This window comes from Carassius carassius, chromosome 1, assembly GCF_963082965.1.
Source record: "Carassius carassius chromosome 1, fCarCar2.1, whole genome shotgun sequence".
Lineage (NCBI taxonomy): Eukaryota > Metazoa > Chordata > Actinopteri > Cypriniformes > Cyprinidae > Carassius > Carassius carassius.
This window is the reverse complement of record NC_081755.1, coordinates 46581469-46602596: the sequence shown is the minus strand read 5'-3', so window position 1 is coordinate 46602596 and position 21128 is coordinate 46581469. Positions and strand designations below refer to the sequence as shown.

The window sequence follows — 21128 nt, the reverse complement described above, 5'->3', positions numbered from 1 at the left end:
GTTAATACTAATCTAATTACTGGGGTTGTTCCTGCCTGCCTAAAAACAGCTACAGTAACTCCATCATTAAAGTGGCGCAATCTTGATTCTTCAAATTGACCCAGCTGCAGTCCCATTTGATGTCAAATCATATTTTTTGAAATATTGCAAAAGGGTTTTAAGTCTCAACACTGCACTTTTAAAAGTTATTATATTTTACTATAAACAGATAAAGGAAATGCTGTGGCTTAAGTGCTTTTAGACTTAAGCTGACCACAATATCTTGATGTCCAGGTTGGAGAACATCTTTGGGTTACAGAGCAAGGTGTTGAAATGGTTTCAATCTTTTTTTAGTGTTTCCATTTGCCATAGAGGTAAGTCAGCTGTATTTATACCTTGGTGTTAATTGACTTGGGTGGGCTCCTCTTGTGTTAATTAGGCTAAATATCTGACGTTCTCCTCCCAAACTTAAGACATCATTTAGTTACTCAGTTAGCTTCATTACACTGATAGGGTCTATCAAAAAGGAGTCAAAACTTTAAATTCTCTCAATTCCCAGCTCCTCTGAATCAATTCCCTCTCACTAATTTATTTTTAAAAAGTTGTTAAAGTCAGATGTAAATTACAACATGAACACAGTTTAATACAATAAAGCTGCTTGTATAAAGTGCTATATAATAAAAGTGACTTCACATCACTATTATTGAGTGACCAAGAGGTGAACCAATTAATTGCCTCTGTTGAACCAAAAAAGAGAGTTGATTCCTTTTGACGGAATCGATTCTCAACTTTGGAATTGATTCTTGATCCTGAACACCACAGATATTGATTATCCTTGGCATTTGATTGGATTGGGCCTTATATGGAAAGCTTCTTCATTTAATTACTTTCAACAGGGAGGTGAATAAAGCAAGCTCTACTGAACTGAAAAGGGCCATTAATGAGGAATCGATTCCTGATTCCCAGTGCCTCTGAACTGAATCTTCTTGGAATCGATTTTCAGCCTGGAATTCTTCATTATACTACTGCTTCAAGCTAATAAACACTAAAGGTCCATTCTAACCAACTACAGTAACTATAGAGATAACAATATATTTCTAAAAAACATTCTCAATGGCCCTTTTCAGTTCAGTAGAGCTTGCTTTATTCACTTCTCTGTGGAAAGAAATTAAATGAAGCTTTCCATAGGGCCCAATCCTATCAAATGGCCAAGAAAATCAATATCTGTGGTGTTCAGTGATATAGTTCTAAAAATCGTTCTCAATATTAAAGAATAGTAGAGCTCACACCACAGCTATAACAATAAAGTCACAGAGAAAAGATAGAACTGGAATCACTTCCAGAACCCAGATGATGAACGATAAAATCATTGACACTCAATCAGAATCCATCACTATCATGCGATAGAGAATTTAAAGTGGCAGATCTAATTGGAAAGTGAAAAGTGAAGTGACATAAAGCCAAGTATGGTGACCAATACTCAGAATTCATTCTCTGCATTTAACCCATCCAAAGTGCACACACACAGCAGTGAACACACACACACCTGGAGCAATGGGCAGCCATTTATGCTGCGGCATCCAGGGAACAGTTGGGGGTTCAGTGCCTTGCTCAAGGGCACCTCAGTCGTGGTATTGCCAGCCCGAGACTTGAACCCACAACCTTAGAGTTAGGAGTTGAACTCTCTAACCATTAGGCCACGACTTCCCTATGTGCATCTTCAGGAGGAAAGGTGCTGCTCTGTCGTTTGTTTAACCTTCCTGGATGTACTGTAACATCTACAGCAGTAGAAAGGCAGGAAAGCAGTGTCCCAGGAGAGGAGGCCCGGAGCAGGAGACAGTGTCCAGGAGGCCCCTTGGGGGTCTGGAGATGCTGGGATATGCTTATTCATGCAGGAGAAAGACACAGAATCCCAGCCAAATGATGAGCCTTTCATCATGACCACAGCCTTTCAGTGCAGCTAATCGAAATGGACAGGAGAAGAAAGACAGAGATGGGGGAGCATAAAGGTTTTAAAAGCAACTCAGAGGCAGCTTTTCAGTGGATCTTTGTCCTTGTGCTTATGTTTAACAGCAATGCACAAATGTATAGAAACACAGTCAAACGTGTCAGTGTGTCTGCTGCATACTGTACGTACCTTTCCCATTATGATTGGTTGACTTTATACAGTTTCTGAGTCAGAGGTTTGTCGTCTTTACAGTGCTTCAGAGAGCACTTCTGAGGACTTAGAAGTTCATGAAAACAAATATTTGAGTTTTGTTTGAGCAGCGCAAGAAAACCATCTATAATCTATAATTCTTTGCTCTGAAAGTTTATATCAGAGACAGTACATCTACTTGAGGAGGTGCCGGACCACTTTCAAACACTTTCAAAAAAAGCCAATTTTTTTCAGATCTAAGACATATCCTGTTCAAGAGGTTACAAAAATTTACTCAAAAATAATAATTAATTGGTCAAGGTAATTGGTAATGGATTTCTGAAATGTAATCTTAAATAAAATTTGAAGATTAGAACATTTGTGTGAATAGCAAATTGACTCACTACTAAACATCAAGTTAAAGACTGAAGCTTATTTTTGTTTTACATGTCAATGAGAACTTAAATGGACAGTTATTGATCAGAGAGTTAGTGTCTGATGATGCATATTGCACTTCTTATAATCCAAATCCAGTCTGAATGGTTAATTTATGGTTTCTGAGGGTCAATGGTTTGTGTTTGCATGTTCCCAGACAGCTTCAATGAGCACTTCTGAGGAATTTTGCTAGTTTCATGACATCAGATTTTTGAGTTTGGTTTGAGATTTACAAGAAAACCAGTTATCAACAATCAGAAAGGTATATTTCTGTATTACAGCTCTGCTTGGTTTTTCACGTCAGCCAGACCATAAATGGACAGTTATTGGTCAGCAAAGCTGCAAAATGTACTAAACTCTTCCTAATCCTTCTCTGCAAGGCCATGCATCACCATAAGTGCTTCGTGGCACCTGTCCATCCCGCACGGTGCATCTCTGGTCAGAGTGACGTGTGTGTGTATGTGATTTCCAGCTCATCTGAGGTCAGAACGTTGCCGCAAATTCAATTTGGAACTTTGGCGATGAGTGTTTGAATACTTGAAGCGTTGCCACAGCGCTCTCCTGTAAACACAATCAAAACAGGAAGTTTCTCTTTGTCAGATTCTACATTACAGTCATATGAGGTATTCTGAAATTGATCCCTCCTGTAGGTCTCAAGGCAATGAAGAGCCAGGCGCTTTAGACTACAAAGACTTTATGAATGATACGCATTTCAATTACAGTAAGCAGAGAAGTTCAGGCAGTGGCGTGCGTCGGCGTGCTAGAGATTTAGAGAAGATCCAGGGAGGCATATAGAGAGTGAAGATGCTCAGATTGGCTGACGAAAAATATAGATTTGCGTTGTTTCCATGGGAACAGCAGACAGCTCTTGTTGCTGAGTAAACCTCATCAGGGGAAGTGTGTGTGACAGGATACACGTGTGTGTGTGTGTGTGTGTGTGTGTGTGTGTGCACTGACAGACAGCTGTGGTGAAGAATCATCATGAGACTTTCACCAACATACAGTCACTAATTTTAGAATAGCATACTACAAAACTCTCCCTATTTCTGCAATATGTTTACTATTCTCAATATGCAAACTCCTGTATGTACAAAATACCTGGATTACTTATTACATTTTTCAAAATGTGCACTTAACTTGAAAATTTGCAGTTAATTTACTCACCCTTAGGGCATCCACAATGTAGGTGACTTTTTATTATTATTATTATTCAGTAGAAGAGTAAAGAAGACTTTTAGCTGAAACCGTGGTCCTTGGCGATTCATAAAATGCAACTCAGTGGCTACTGTCACTTTAAGTCAGAAAAAAACATATTAAGGAACAGAAAATGAATCCCCATTGCTCTTTACAATATAGTGAATTCTTACAAAGCGAAACAATCGGTCTGTGCAAGAAACTAAACAATACTTAAAAAAGGCAGTATAACACTGCCTTGACACATAAGTCTGAAGTTATAAATAATTTTCACTGGTGGATGACAACCAGCTAAAACAAGCCACAAACCACATCAACTCAGAGCACCATACCAGCAGTGGCGGCTCCAGACGATTTTGATTGGGGGGGGCAATGGGGGGTCCTGGTTATTTCAAGGGGGGGTCTCATGAAAACCAACAAAAAATACAGTGGACACTGCTAATAACTGCATATTACTATATTAACTGCATATTACATATTATTAACTACTTTGTTTTTAATTAAGGGTTGGCACTTTAAATGGTTTGCGTCACCAATACGCATTAATCCATCCTTTTTTAACATGGCTGACACTCCCTCTGAGCAGGGCCATGCAGAGACCTTTGGAGGGGCAGGTGCTCAAAGTATAAAAGGGGCAAATGGAACAAGGCTTTAAATGGCCCTATTCAAAATATCAATACAGCAATATATTGTGATGCACTCCTTGCTGATTCACGTATAGATATGGATGATTATGTATTGATACAGCAGCAAATGCTTTGATGCAGTTTTGAAAAAGAAACAATAGAGAAGACAATTTTAAGTTTAAAATAATAATAGCTCTGGGATTAGAAACTGAAATGTCTTAAATTGTCCCAACCTGATGGCTTTTTCTTCTCTGTTCTACAGAATAATTAACAACAGCGGTTATAGTAAAAACTATAGAAAACACTTGTGCCTCTACATTTTCCTCTTTCTCACCAGTCTCTGTCTCCTGGCTTGCTGTTACCTGCTCTCTTTCTGTCACTTGTGCCTCTACATTTCCCTCTTTTTCTTCCTCTTTCTCCATCTCCTCATCTGATCTATTACTTTCCACTTTCTGTCCACCTAGGAATAAGGCTCAATTTACTATTTCAGCATTTATCTATTATTTTAACCATCACTACTACTCTTGCACCTAATCAATAAGTCCACCTTAAATATCGATACAAAACATAAAGAAACGGATACACTGGAATATAGTGATTAATATTATTATTACTGTTGTAGTTGTTGTTGTCTAAACTTGAACACCTTTGCAATGTAAACAAATGACAGGCTACATGTGTTATTCATATCCTTCGCACTGCACTTTGATGTCAGGTATATTATGCATTTATTGACATTGATATTTTTACATTTATTTCCAGAGAGATATTATTGAGTTTACAGGCTAAAGTTTCTATTGTAGGAAAATATACAGCACGCTAGTGTTACTTCTACGTACACTACAGGATACACACAGCAATATAAACAACATATCTGCATATTCTCACATCACATCGTTCTTGTAAAATAATAATAAGTAAATAAACATCAAAATTACTTCACTGAGAATGAAACACCACTTACCAGCTGCCGCGGTGTTGAAAATATCCTCTAGCAATTAAAAAATGCGCGTGTAGCATGAGTGAATCATCGTCCCGGTCGGATGAGGTCGTCGTCGTCAGGTGAAAGGTCATCATGTTGGTCATTTTATTTACGGCTAAATTATTATAAATAAATTTTACTAATATTAAGATTGGGCATGGGCAGGCATTCACAAAAGGGAATGTTATCACAAAAAAAATTTGAGGAAATTTTGCTTTGACAAAAGGGGCACTTAAGGGGCTGAAAAAAAAAAAGTTGAAAAAAAAAAATGGTTCACCGGTTCTTTTGTGCTCGATGTAATGTCATTGGCGATGACTGCCCTTCATTCAGAATCAATCATCAAAAGAACTCAAATGTAAACAGTACGTCAGTGGGAAGGGAGGCATGGAAGAACTCAAGTAGACTCAGGTTACTCAGGTTGTGGATTCTTTGCGATATTTTCGGAGATGGATAAGTCGAGGACATTGCAGTCTGCCAAAGCTACTCTTTGGTAAACATTCATTGTTTATCTTTCCAGTCCTCCCTAAACAGCACATAGAGAAATCATTTCCAGAGTTTCAATCGTTGAGGTCTACAGACCTGTGATGTAATGATGATGACTTTTTTGCTGGACAAAGCATTATTTTTGTCTCCTATTTTAACCAGATGCAATGATTCAAAGTTAAAACCGTCTTGGTGATGGATGTGTTTCCTTTCACTTCAGAACACATGAACTGATGGACTGGAGTGGCATGGATTAAGATGGCTGCACACTAGACGATTTTTATTAAAAAAACAATGAGGTTCTATCTACACAGTCGAATGGAACGCAAAATCTTTGAAGCTCAATATCTCAAAACTACTCGGAATGCAGATAGAACCTTATAATTCCAAGGGGTCGAAATATAACAATGAATATGGGTGAAGTATTCTGTTTTAATATTTAATGATATTTAATATGATATTTAAAAACATGTTTGATATATATGATTTGAGTTCATGGACGCTCTGTCTCGAACGGGAGCAGTTAAATCATCGTAATGACACAACACAATAGAGAATTTTTGGGACAAAAAAAATAGCTTGCCACAAGCTGCGAATCGGGCCAAACCCCCGATCATTCAGGGGTGCAAATCGGGCTTAAAATCGGGCCAGCTTTACTTGTGGATTATTTTGCTATAATCCGCTGTTTGGACTCTCATTCTGATGGCACCCATTCACTATAGAAGATCCAGTGGTGCGCAAATGATGTACAGTAATGCTACATTTCTCCAAATCTGATAAAGAAACAATCTCATCTACATCTTGGCAATCCTGTTCAGCCATTCTTAAGGTCATGTGACTTCTGAAGTCTGGGTGTACTGCTGACGGTCACGGGACTAACACAGAAACGTCCCACACGGAAACGCTAAAAATAGCTGAATAAAAGCAATCTATAATCGACATTTTACAGACTAATCGAGCTTCCTTTTAAAGGAAAGGAAAAAGATGATTCATCTGTTTGTCTTTTGCTTCATTTATCTCATAATGTGATTTGCAAAGAGGGAGTTTAATGGGTAAAACCAGACCTCTGAAGCTGATTGTTTTTAATAAGATCTCTGATAGAGAGGGAAATACTGTCTGTGGCCTGGCAGATACTAACAGCATCAGTCATACTGATAGTGTACTTACAACCAGTACTATGCCCAGCAGGTGCATTTGTATAGAACGGCACCTGGACCACAAGATCTCATCAGACAAACAGATAGAAAGCAACTCCATCTTGATATCTTTATAATTTCCCTTTGTTCTTGAATATATTTCCATTCTCATCTTCTGGCTCCGGATTCTTAGGTGTGCACTGTGGAGAGAGAAAATGCCATGAGCACAGATATGTGAAGAGAAAACACACACGTTTTGATGAACATCCATGCTTAGACTGCAGATTGCATACGGTCACATACTATTTTTGAAAAGTAGTTGTCCATAATCAACACTGTAAACAAGCTGGCAGGTCATTACACACAATATCATCCATTCATTTGTATAGATTTATAGATTTATAGACAGTATAGATTTTTTTTTGTCTTAAGAGCAGTGAACCTTTGAGTCCAGCTGAGTTTAATTCGGCAGCATAAACCAGTTACCCGCTAAAGACCCTCTGTGGCATTGACCTTTAAAATCTGTCCTTTCAGTGTTTTATCAAACACAGAAAGAACAAAAGCGTCCATCCGCTGGTCTGCAGGAACACAAGAGCCACAAAATAATGTCATGACTATTTTACAGAACTGAATTTAAGCTATATGTGGGTCACAAAGCCACATCTAAATACTCTCATGCATTAACACTTATATCAAACTTATAAAAGACTTAAAGGAGTCATCAGTTGCTAAATTCACTTTTATATGTTGTTTAAAAATAAATCTGTTTTGGCGGTGTGTGTACACATCTACCCTATAATGATAAAAAAAAACCATCCAGTGTTTTTTATTTAATTCCTAAAAATAATATGCCCTTTATCAAATCAGGCCGTTCTCAGCTTATTGTCTATGTGACATCACACGGACGAAGGCCACTCCATGGTTGTTGATTGACAGTGCCGTCTTACCTAAGACCCGCCCTGAGTGAGCTGTTACAGTCCGACCGCCATTGTTTCACCGCCATAGGATGTACCCATCCTATGAAGGCCGTCTCATTTAATTCTAAGTTGAGGACACTTCGTATACACAACAGAGGATTCGACCTCCGGAGGGTGCAGCCTTCTAAATGAGACACAGCTAGTACCTCAGAGCAGGGCTCCTCACCCCAGAGAAGAGAGGGGCGGGGTCAGCAGGGCTCATTAGCATTTAAAGTAACATGCAAAAAACGGGTTGATTCCTGCAGAGCTGATTTTGACAAGGTAAATGACAAATTATAACCAAAGTATGTTAAAGACTTTACATTAGGACCCTAAAGAATCATATCAACTTGTGGAAAATGGGCATCTGATGACCCCTTTAAAAAAGAATGTCTATAAAAAATGATTATTATGGAGAACTTAAACTTTTAACGGTAAAACTTATTAAATAATTTATAAAAACAACTTAGAATTTATGGAGAAATTATTAAAGAACTTACAGAGAAATTAAACAGAACTTTTAGAGAACTTAAAAACTCGCAAAAGAACTAGAGAACTTAACGCTTAAATACAGATAATCAAAACTAAAAAAAAAAAAAAAACTTTAGAGAACAGAACTTTTAGAGAACTCAAAACTTACAAAAGAATTGGAGAACTAAACACTTAAATACAGATAATTAAAACTTAAAAGCTTTAGAGAACAGAACTTTCAGAGAATAAAACTTGCAAAAGAACTAGAGAACTTAACAGTTAAATACAGATAATTAAAACTTTTTTTGAGAACTCAAAACTTTCAAAAGAATTAGAGAACTAAACACTTGAAATAACTTACAAAAGAAATGAAAGAACTAACAAAAACGTACAAAGAATGAAATCTTAAGAAAACAAGTTGTAGATAACAAAAATAAATCACAGAGAACTTAAAACGTACAAAAGAACTTATAGACAACAAAACGTACAAAAGAACTTAGAGAACTTAAAATAAAAAAGGACTTATTGAGAACTTAAACCTTACACAGAACTTAAAACTTACAAAATAACTTATATATAACTTAAAACTAACAAAAAAACAATGAAAACTTAAAACTTACAAAATAACTTATATATAACTTAAAACTAACAAAAAACTATGAAAACTTACAACTTACAAAATTACTTCTAGAACTTAACACTCAAACTTATAGAGAACTTACAAGTTATAAAATAACTCAAGAACTTAAAATGCATTACCTATAAAAGAACATACAGAGAACAAAATAAAACATTTTATGGACTTAAAGCCCCTTTGCTTTCTATCTTTTGAAAAATTCTAATGGTCTCACTAAATAACATTCACACCATGGAGCGGGTCAGGAAAAGAAGAGGAGGAAAAAGGTCCTCAAGCCTGCACTTAAAGAGAGCATGTTGTTCATGACACACGGATGTCCTAATCCAGAGATTAGAGGAGTCTGGTTCATTCATGAGATTTGCGGCTGCCCTGAGCCTGACAACAACGCAAAGGGCTTTTTATAGCTCAAAAAAGAAATGAAACATGCCATCAGTGTGTTTAAGGGAACATCTGTTATAAACCCATTTAAGTGAAAACGACCCAGAGTGGAACAAGAGACGTATTTATTTATTGCAGCATGGGGGGAAAAAAAATGGTTAAAGATTGACCCAAAAATATATTTGCAAAATATTAAGTAATGTTCTGGCTATCTGACTGCTTTTATATCTATTGAAAGCCTTCATTTCCTTCACTAAATGGATAGCAAATCTCTCCACACCAAACTGAAGCCCCTTCATTGGAAACCACATCTGCCCAGCGACATCCTCCTGTGCACAGGTGTCAGGCAGCTGCGTCCGGGGGACAATCGGTCTCATTTATAACATAATCTACAGCCAGAACTTCCCCGAAGACAGAAACTGTTGACAACAGCTCCACTGAGACCCAAAGACAGTCACAACACACCAGAGAGAAGAAGCAATTAGACGGCTGATGTCTAAGACCCAGAATGCACCTGTGAGGCGGTCTGACATGCGGGAGGACATCTGCTCTACCGAGCCCTGTAAGAGAGAGGAGGAACATGATTACCAGAGAGAGAGAGAGAGAGAGAGACAGAGAGAGAATAGCATCCTGCGCTATGATGGAAGGATAGCGTGTGTGTGTGTGAGAGAGTGAGAGTGTACAAGTGGTTTGGTACAACATCCCCATTTGTGTCTAATTAAAGTCTAGAAACACAGATGTCTCCATCTGCACACTTACTGATTAGAGAGCCGGTACAGAAGCAGCACACAAACAAACCTGCAATATATTTATTAACTAGAATAGTTAGTCTGGCAGTGTGGAGGTTTATGCTGCTCTGATATCAGATGGATAAACATTAAACTTGCTTCGAAGAGCAGAAAATCTCGGTTTATGCCAAGTCATGTAGAAACTGAATCTGGCTACATGTATAGAACCGGACCGTGATCTTTAAGATATGTGTGATACTGAAAACAACATGAAATGACATTCACAACCCATTTTACTTCCATATTGTGACATATTTGGGATATTCAGTGACAGGACTTACATTTATTCATTTAGCAGACGCTTTTATCCAAAGCGACTTACAAATGAGGACAGTGGAAGCAATCGAAACAACAAAAAACAAAAAAAGAGTCTCAGTTAGCTCAACACAGTTCACGTAGCATGGGATTTTAAATAATATAATAAATAAAAAGAAAACAGATAGAATAAAAAAAGAATAGAGCAGGCTAGTGTTAGAGGTCTTTTTTTCTTTTTATAATTGTAGCCTATAATAAATGAAAAGAAAATAGAATACAAAAAGATTAGAAAGGTAGGTAGATTTTTTTTAAAGAACAGAATTAGAATAGTGAGTGTTAAAGTTAGAGGGTCAAATAAAGATGGAAGAGATGTGTTTTAAGCCGATTCTTGAAGATGGCTAAGGACTCAGCTGTCCGGATTGAGTTGGGGAGTTCATTCCACCAGGAGGGAACATTTCATTTAAAAGTCCGTACAAGTGACTTTGTGCTTCTTTGGGATGGCATAATCAAGCGACGTTCACTTGCAGAATGCAAGCTTCTAGAGGGCACATAAGTCTGAAGTAACACATTTAGGTAAATGGGTGCTTAATTTTATACATTTGGAAACAAGTGGATGGTGAAAAGTGGCTGTTAAGTAGCAGGATGGAGTCTCTCTTTGGCTACTGGTTTACACATAGTCTATTCGGCCTCGATGACATCAGCCTCAAAAGAAAGTCGTTTCAGAGGCAAATTTATTAGATTAAAAAGCACCAATTTTGATTTCATGACAACTCTGGTTTATCAGTTTAATGTCAGTGGCGCTCTTTCTTGTAAAACACTGATCTGTTCGCTTGAGTGAAATTTCAACTTTTAATTCAATGACTGTAAAGAACAGAAGTCTTTTGCTATAGCACCAAATATTAGCGCCCAAATCAGAAGGAAACAACACACTGGCACTGCTTTCACAAATAACAAGTACATCATCATTTACTCACACTTTCCATATTAGCTTATTTTTATTCTGTTGACTAAATTAAAATAAAAATAAATTAAAAAGGGATGTTAGGCAGAATGTCAGCACTTTTGTTTTTCAAACAACAAAGTGGATCAAATGATTATGTCAGTGCATTAAATTTGCATGAAGGCCAAATTCTGCCAAATCTCAAATTGACATTAAGCCAATTTTATGAGAAAATGTAATTATGAAATAAAAAGTCAAAATGAAAAAAAAAAAAAAAAAATCTCAAATAGCTAAGACATCAAAAGTCAATCATGACAAAGTTATGAGGTAAAATGTCAAAGTTCTTACATCAAGTCAAATAATATAGTCAAAATGATGACTTAAGTTAATTATACGAATTTAGTAATTTAGAATTACAAATTATGACAAATTGACATTATGAGATAAAATGTCAAAATTAGCCCATACTAAGTCAAAATTTTAGTCAATATTTTAAAGTCAACTGATATAAAAAGGCACCTTTTACTGCCAAGTCTTTTTTTTTTTTTTTAATGTATAATTATCAATTTCAATTCGTCATAATTATGGCTCATGTCATAATACATTTAAAATTTGTCATTAACATTTTTGTCAATTCTAATTATCATATGATTTATTACAAATTTGATTCATGATTGAATTGATGTCATAAATGTCACTTTGTGTGTCATCATTTCAATTTATGATGTCACAACGATAACTTTTATATCATAATTATGCTTTACCAAACAATTTCTCATGTGGCTTTCCGTAAACTTGCACCTGTTCCTCACACAAAACGATCGCACGGCTTCTGAAGTCTAGGAATACAGTGCACAAGTCGTCACTTTTACGTTGTTTGGAAATTTAAATATTCATTCCTGCCATTTGGTCTTCACACTGGGTTTTAATCCCTGTAAACTCTCCACTTCCACACAGCAGCACGGGACGAGAACAGACCGACACTGAAGAGAGAGAAATGCATTCAATTAGGCCATCCTCCCATCTCACTGCTTCAACACAGAGCGCCACCATGAGGGAGTGTGTGGACCTGCAGCTTCATCTGTTTGCCTCAGACACATTTCAATTCAAGGACCCAAGAAAGAAACACACACACACACACACACACGTACAGAGAGAGAGAGAGATCCCAAACACCTGCCTCAAGTACAAAACTGCATCGAGAGAAAGCTAAAAACAGGTTGAAGTTAGTGCTAGCTGATCCGAGCACAGCTAACCTGAGTCTCTTTCGTAATGTAATCTCTCCGTGGCCGGTTCAGAGCAGCTCAGACCCTGACCCGCGCCTCCTACGGGCCCGAATTACACAGAATTACACGCTCCAAACACAAAAGAGATTGTTGTTCGGCTTTGTGATTTCAAAATAAGGATCACAAGGGATCAATCAACGAGCTGAACACTGAAAACAGCCAATGAACACTGCAGCGATTGTCAGCGGTGGTGATTGTTGAGCGTGTGTCGCTGTGGAGGAAGACGGAGAGGCACGTACACACTTTCCACCGCTTCAATACGACGACTAGAACGACAGCTGCAGTAATTCTTCACCCTCGCCATCCAGATTTTCATTCTTAGTATTTCTCAGTACAAATATCTATGCATTCTTGAATCAAAATACATTGACTTCAGACACAAAATGACTTCAAGAGATTAAATTATTTTCTAAAATAAATATATCAAAACTGAGTTTGTGCTTAAAATAAGAAAAAGCTGCCGATGGGGACAGACATATAGCTACTTTAGTAGTAAAAGGGGAACAAAGACTATTTCTTTTTTTATTATAAGATGTATATTAAGATGCATATTTTATCATTTTGTTTCTAAGTAAATGTATCTTTATTTGAGAATGCTTTCTGTATTTTAATGAAAAATAAGACAAAATTACTGACTAGGAATAGACATGTTGCCCTGATTTATTGATCATATGATTTTTCTTTTTAGCAGTGCATCACAGTACTTTATTTAAACTATATTACGTTTTCAGGTTCGCATAAACTAAATGTAGTGACCTAGAAAAACCAAAATGTCCAAACACAAAGGCATTATTGTAAAACCAAGTCCAAAAGCCTGGGCAATAACACAATACTTTTTCACGTGAAAACCTCATGTATACTTGAGACATATGTGTGACTATATATAAATTAATTGACCCGAAATACTAAATTCACACAACAACAAAACATAGTATTGCCATGATATCATGTCCAAAAAATAAAAACATAATAACATGACTCTTTTTTTTTTTACTTTAAGTGCCTTTATTGTTGTACAATACAGAAATCAGGTAACAAGGTATTGCCATAGTATTTTAGATTTTTTCAGTGAAAAATATACATAACCTCATCTACAGAGACAGAGACCAACTAAATTTAGTGACCTAGAATACTGAAAAAGTTCGGCCAAATAGCTGAGAAGCTTGTTAGTAAAACAGCGGCGAGATAATCAGCTTGTGGATGATCCCTCACTGACCTCTGTGTCAGGGGTCAGGATGAGGACTGTGGGCTAGAGGAGGATCTAGATTAGTCAACAGGACAAAATAGCTCTCAGAGCACCACAAGACGATCTACAGGGCTCTGGAACCAGATCCTGCTCTTTATCGCTACCAGGAAAAAACAACGATATGTTGCTACAGAGCACAACAGTCAGATTGCAGAAGAAAAAGTTAAGCGCTTTTCCATACCATTCCAAAGAAGCTTTACATAAAATAAATACTGTTTATGAGATAATATCATTCTGTCTTATATATTTTAGAGCTGGACGATAATATCTATATTTATATAGTAAATCTAACATCTAAATTATATAGTTAATGTCATGTTGATATATAAAACAGTATTATTTTTTTTTTAATTTAAGTGTATTTGGGTGTCCTACATAACACTCTTTGTGAAAAATATGGCAACTTCGGTAAGCGGAGTGATACAAACGCTGAAATGGCTGTTGGAGTTCTGTTGGACTATAATTACACCATGAATCAAAATATAAAGAATTTCATATCTTCGCATTCTCCGTTTTTCTTCTGATTTAATTTCAATTGTTTTTGTTTTGAACGTATGCATTCAAGTAGAGCATGTTGCATTGTGGGATACTTTATACCACATCGTGCACTTGCACATTCGGTCAAATTTAGCAGGTCCTCTGGGTGTTTCACACATCCTGGAGACCTGCGTGAAGAACAAGAGAGAAAGCTTATGACGGGAGACAAAATATACTCACATTAGCATTCATTTTTAATTCATACCTAAAAGGACTCTTTCACAAAGTGTCCTGATGCATTAAATGGGTCTCTTACCTGTCCAGGTTTTCTTTGAGTACATGGCCTTGAGGCATACGTTTGCATCAGGTGTGAGTTTATGAGCTACAGGACGTGGTTCAGCTCAAGGTCCTGCTTTATTAAGAGGTCTGAAAGGTGTGATGGAGGCAGGAGTCTGACACACTTCGGTTGGGCTCCTATCGTTTCCTCTCATCAGCATCACTCAGTGCCCGGTCGCCATGGCAACGCCTCCCACGTCAGTGCTTCAGTGAGATGTGTTCATTACAGCCTTAATTTACCTCCCACAGTCTCGCTTTCTAGCTTTCAGCGCTACCTCCGATCTTCTGCTGCTGCCTTTTCCTGCTGTCTGAGTGATGAGGCATGATTTTTGCGCCTTACTGTGCCGAATACGAAGAAAAGTAGAGTATTTCATCTAAAACTGAACATATAAAAAATAAATTCAACCCTGATGAATAGCTGAATCTAACGTCTCTGTTCATCCTCTCATGTTTATCTGTCAGTCATGTGTTCTCCAACAATCAGATTTCACTAAAAATGCCAAAGCACGGTCATAAATATCACAGGCAAAAACATCCAGTCTTTAGGGCTGTGTCTGAAAGCCTATGCAGCTGACTTGCTGCCTCGCTGCCTTATGAGGCAATGACTTTGTAGGCAGCGTTTATGCCCAAAAACACCTCATGAAAGTGATTTCGGACAGGTTTAATGATCTACAACAAAGTAGAACGAATTTTGGTGATAACTAAACTAATATCTAAGTACTCTAATACTGATTTCTCGCTAGAAATAATATCAAAAGTGCAATAAGTAAGTCAAATATACATATACATACACACAAACTGACCACCAAACGCAACTTTCGGACGCCATCTTTATTTTTAGCTCAACAGTCACGGAATGGAAAGCAGAGGATTGTGGGATATCAAAGGCAGCGGAGGACAAAACTATGCTGCCTTAAAAAAATGTATCAAACAAAAGTACCTCCGGAGACAGAAAGTAAAGCAGAATTTAATGCCTTAATGCCTTGGAAAGCTGCCTCCGAAGGCAGCATTTTAGTTCTTTCGGACGCAGCGTAGACCTACAAAAACAGTGCACTCATATTACTTACAAATGACAATAATGCAGAATAATCCCACTTCTCAAAAAAGAAGAAAAAAAAGTCACTTGTTAATAGGCAAGTAAATTAATCTTCCATTTTCCTAACAAGCCTACTGCGTTTAAATTATGGGAGGCACTTCCGGTTTGAGAAAATTCCACTCAAAAAGACTGGAACAAATCATAAGACTGCACTACAAATAGTCCTTATCTGTCATTTTTACTTAATGGTCTTTCAAAATGTTCATTCGTTGTCTATTTTCAGAGGTCAGAAGAATCTTACGTTTGGAATATTAATGTGATGCGATATAACAACAATATATATAATAAAGCTCCTTTCAGCCCGCTGCACTACCTGATCGTTTTCATGCTTCATTTGTATTTTGCTGCAATTAAATGAAAAAAAAAGACAACATATACTGTGCATCTGTGTTCTGCTCTTCTGATTTTACTCACGATTCACTCAAATCACTCAAGTTGTTTTCAACTAACAGCTGGGTTCAGTCTTTAACCCAACCTTCTGGGCGGTAACCTGAATGCTGGGTGAAAACAACCCAAATGCTGGGTTCGTCCGTATTTTACCCAGCACTGGGTTATATTTAACCCAGCAGTTTTTATAAACCATGACTAATTCCCTGGAATGCACTAAGAATTTTTCCTTTTCAACTCAAATCCTCATGTGTCTTCTCTTTACAGATTTGTTTTCACATGGATGCTGTAAAATGTAATTGTTACAAAATATATATTATTATAATGATATTTGTAGGAAAAAGCTGGATGGAAACAATCCACGTTCTGAGACGCACGCTTTTATGACAGCACATGCACACTGCCTGGTGTGGCCGAAAAAAAAGAAAAGAAAAGAAAAAAGCTTTTTGACTTTATTAGAAACATTAATGAGATGGTTGTTTATAAAACAGATTAAAAATCATGCTATTCTCATATCATAAGCTTGATGAACAGCTTCAGAGAATTTGATGTTTGGAGCTGAACTTGCATGACTGAAGTGCTCGAGGGGCGTTTTGATGGCCGTCAAGTGAAATGACTTGCCTTGAAGGGACTTTGATATGAAGCACAGCTCAATAACAACATAATGATTGTTCAGCTGATGAAACTATAATTGATAAATGATGAAATTATAAGACCTTCATGAAGCGTGTGTACTTTTATCTGGGATAAATTCATTATGGCATCTGACCTGATAAAGGTCTATAAGATAGATTGGACTGAGAACGTTTAACCCTCTTAATTAGTTGAAGAATGGTAAGCATTCAAGCATTTCAAACTCTATTTATTAGCACCAAATCTTAAGCTGTACAGATGATGCATGTCTAGACGCCATCTTGCACGTTCAAATTCAGCCTCCATAAAGAGGTCAAAACTCAACAAGGAGAGGACGAGCCCCTCAGGAGGGGCGTGAAGGTCAATCAAATCATCTTTACTAACAGTGCACTAAAGAGATATGTATTCTCTAGAGATCCATCTTATGAAGAGAGGTTAAAGTTTAAACTATTTTCGGTGCGAATTAAAAAATCTAGACCACATGAACAACACGGCATGTGTTAAGATCATCTGTAGGACGACAGGACTTGAAATGTTCCTTCTCATACACACACCAGAGGTCATTTGAATAATGCTACATGCTGCATGTGAATGCTTCTACACCAGCGCCACACAGTGGTCATCTGAGGAATGACCAGATTTTTAGTTTTGAGTCATCAAGCAATCTGAAATTTGATTGTGGATAATCACAACTCATCTCATTTTGGGACACTTAAATAATTTGGAAAACATCCTGTGTAAACTGAATCAGCCCTAAAAACCTTTTACTCTTCATTTGAGAATCTAACTTCTAAATCCAGCCTCAATAACTTTAAAAACCTTTGAATTTGAACTTTGAAGAAAGGACAAGAACACAGCCAGCGTATGGTTTTAAATTAATTTATAAAAAAAAAAGCATTGACCCACTGAAGCAGAACAAACATCAATCATATTTTTTTTTTGCTTTTGTTTGAAACACATATAATCTGTCAAACTCACCAGCCTGACCAGAATCAAATCATTAAGCAGACAGAACCGGCCTACACCAATACAGCCTAAAAAAAAGCGTAACGAAACGGGAAAGGAAACCGAGAAAGTGTCAACAAAAAGAACAGTCTAATCAAGTGCAGATCTGGTCTGATTCAAAGCGGTTTCTCGAATCTTGCTTCTTTTTTGTTTTTTCTGGATTACATCGACGGCACAGGTACGTTTGTCTAGTCCCTTACATGCAAGCTGAATGAAAACAGTTTGACTTCACATGGAAATGACACGTCCACTCCAGCATCTGTATGAAAATATGTCGGTGTAACAAAGCCGGTTTTAAAAAATAAACAGAAAAGGAAAAACATAGGAAGGAAATACTCCACTGATACATTTTTATCCATCTTAGAAAAGAAACTACGCTTAGTTTCACAAAACAGACACAGTCTGGACATCGCCTGTCCACTTCTGCTCATACGCTGCTGCTTATATATATTGTTATTATTACTTTTTAAAACGTCTCTATAAATGAAAACACACCCAGATCCTACGCTCCACGTATGAATGACAAAATACTGCATATTACCCACTATGACAACTGCAGGGAATTGTGGGATATGCTGTCAGGCTAGCTGCCGAAAGTTAAGGAATATCTGATGTGTTTCGGAATATTTTGATCCCTTTGGCTCCACGTACAACCCAAGTATGCACTATTTTTTTTTTTTAAAGACAACAACCTATTTGTGGTTCATGGAGTGTAATTCCATTCCAGGACATCCTCTTGGCTTTTCACCCTCTGTAAGTGGACTCCCAAACTTTGGAATGTTGGATCGAAGCCAGTGTTCCGCTGTCAGCGCCAAAAAATCCGGATTTGGAATTCTCAGACTGCTGTGAGCAACACACAAGTTCCGGAGGTTCTAGAATCCTTCTGAGTGCGCAGCGGATCCACATCTGCACATCCGGAGGGCATCTTTCCTTTTTAATTTTGTCTGCGAGTCACTAAACATCACCAAAGAACGGAATCCAAGCTGAACGAACGCCTCCAACATCGGTGAAAGTTTGTAAAAAAATGCCCAGGTGGCAGTTGCTCTTGTGTTTCGAGGTGTGAGTTTTTGTTCAATCAGGTGTTCGAGTATTAAAACGGAAAACAGACAGAAGGGTTGCTACAGAAAATGACGGATAGTAACGGATAGGATTTTATGCATTTGGTTCTTTTTTTGACGTTTTTGCTTCGGTTTGAAGAGTTATTGTCCAAGCCTTCAGTTTTGGCACTGTGAGCTGCTGGATGGAAGAGAAACCGTGATGAGAATGAGAAAAAGGAAAAGAGAAAACCAGAATAAAGGGAGGGAAAGTGGAGGTGGTGGAGGTTAATGGATGTCTAATTGTGCTGGTTGGTGGAGTTTGTGTCCGCAGCGGTCCCGTTCGGGTCGGTGGTGACTGCGTGTTCTTCATCCTCGGTTTTCAATCGTTTGCTCTCCGGCGGCTCGCTCCCGTTTTCTCCGTTCTGCCGCTTCATGGGGAGGGAGGCTGACGCCGAGGCGTGAGCGGCCAACATGTGTAACGGACTCGACACTAGACACAAAGAAAGAGATGCTTGACATTAAAAACCTCTCTCAAGTTGCTTGCTGTGCTATCAGAGATTCCTTATTATTAGTAAGCACTACTTTTATTATTTCTAAGACAGATATATAATCACTAATACTACTGTAAAACAACTGCACTGTAAATTAAAAAAATAAATAAGTATACTTTCAAAAGTTAAAGGACTGGGGTTTGACATTAGAATTCATTTTGCTTTGCTTCAAGGGGTTAACAGCAGTTGTGAAAAAAAAAAAATTACAACACGTATGACTCCATTTCTTTACTTTCAAGAGTTTGTCTTAAGCTTTTGGTTTTCTTTGACATTTTTTACTTCACTTCAAAGGATTAACAATGGATGTCAAAAAAAAAAAATGTTTTATATATATATATATATATATATATATATATATATATATATATATATATATATATATATATATATATATATATATATATATATATATTTCATAAGAATATTAATTATATATATACATTTCCAACTTAATTTCTTCACTTTCAAGAGTTTAAGCCTTGAGCTTTTTTGGAATTAGAATTCATTTGTGTGTTGCTTAAAAAGGGTTAACAGCAGATGTGCAAAATATTATTTGGTGAGTATAATTTACAGTAGTAAATAAGAATTGTGACTTAATTTCATCAATTTCAAGAGCTTAATCTTTGAGTTTTGGGTTTTCTTTGACATTAGAATTAGCCTAATTTTTATTTTCTTTATTGCTATTAGAATTCACTTTTGCTTCACTTTAAAGGGTTAATGAATATTTAATACAAAATGGATTATTTTAATTTAAGTCATAGGTGTTGCACTTCCACTACTATAATTTCTTCACATTCAAGAGTTACTTTGGGATAGACTGAGCCAGAGAAATAATAAAAAAAAAAAACAGAAATGTACAGAAAATATAGAAATTTAATATAGAAACGTCATTTTCAATACTTAAAATGACCATGACTTTAAGAGTTCACCCATTTTCATGACTTCTTCAGATATAAAATGAAGGGAACAACAACAACAAAAAGAAAGAATATGATTTCAGATTCTGCTGTCCTGTGATGATATGATTAATGTTTAGTGTGTGAATGAATACCTGTGTTAGCCTGGCTCTGTATCGCTGTGGCGATGGGCACTACATGAGTGCCGTTCTGGGTGATGGTTTTGATTGGCAGCTGGTGCTGGCCCAATGGGGCTTGTTGCACTATGGTAACCGTCTGGAGGGGTGTGGCTGCAGTGCTGCTTTGAATGATCCTATTGGCTGAGCCTATAGAGCCATGAGTGATGCCAGGAACTGACTCTACCTTCACTAAAGAGAGAGAGAACACATTTAGCTACTGACTTTATCTGAAGCACCCAAACCAGGTGAAGTGCCTGGACCTCAGTGCTCACCTTTGACCTCCTCTCCATTCTCCAGAGTCTCTGTTTTGATTGCTGTACTGACGGCCACCGCAGGGATCTGATGCACCACATGCAGCGTCTGCATCAGCGGCTGCGCAGACGTGGAGGACGTGACTGGGGCGGCCACAGCGTATGTGACCGGTTTGAGTGTCTGCGTTAACGGACGCTGGACCGCAATGAGAACTGGCTGGGTGGTGATGGGAGACGCTGAGAGAGGAAACAAGCACACACTTACTGTAAACTAATTGATGCACTATTGACACACACATTCAGACGGATACAGAAAAGCCCATAAATAATAATGCACTCACAGTCATACTA

General features: G+C 37.4%; 1 protein-coding gene across 1 annotated transcript in view; it reads right to left on the bottom strand.

The window, feature by feature from the left end:
* Positions 1-17721: 17721 nt before the first annotated feature.
* foxk2b (forkhead box K2b) overlaps positions 17722-21128 on the bottom strand; it is a 34258-nt gene continuing 30851 nt past the window's right edge. The window contains exons 7-9 of the mRNA XM_059561764.1: positions 20799-21014; positions 20503-20715; positions 17722-19390 (exon numbers count right to left, since the gene is read on the bottom strand). Of these exons, the coding sequence (XP_059417747.1) occupies positions 19197-19390; positions 20503-20715; positions 20799-21014 (623 nt within the window). The 3' untranslated portion in view covers positions 17722-19196. The remainder of the gene's footprint in view (positions 19391-20502; positions 20716-20798; positions 21015-21128) is intronic.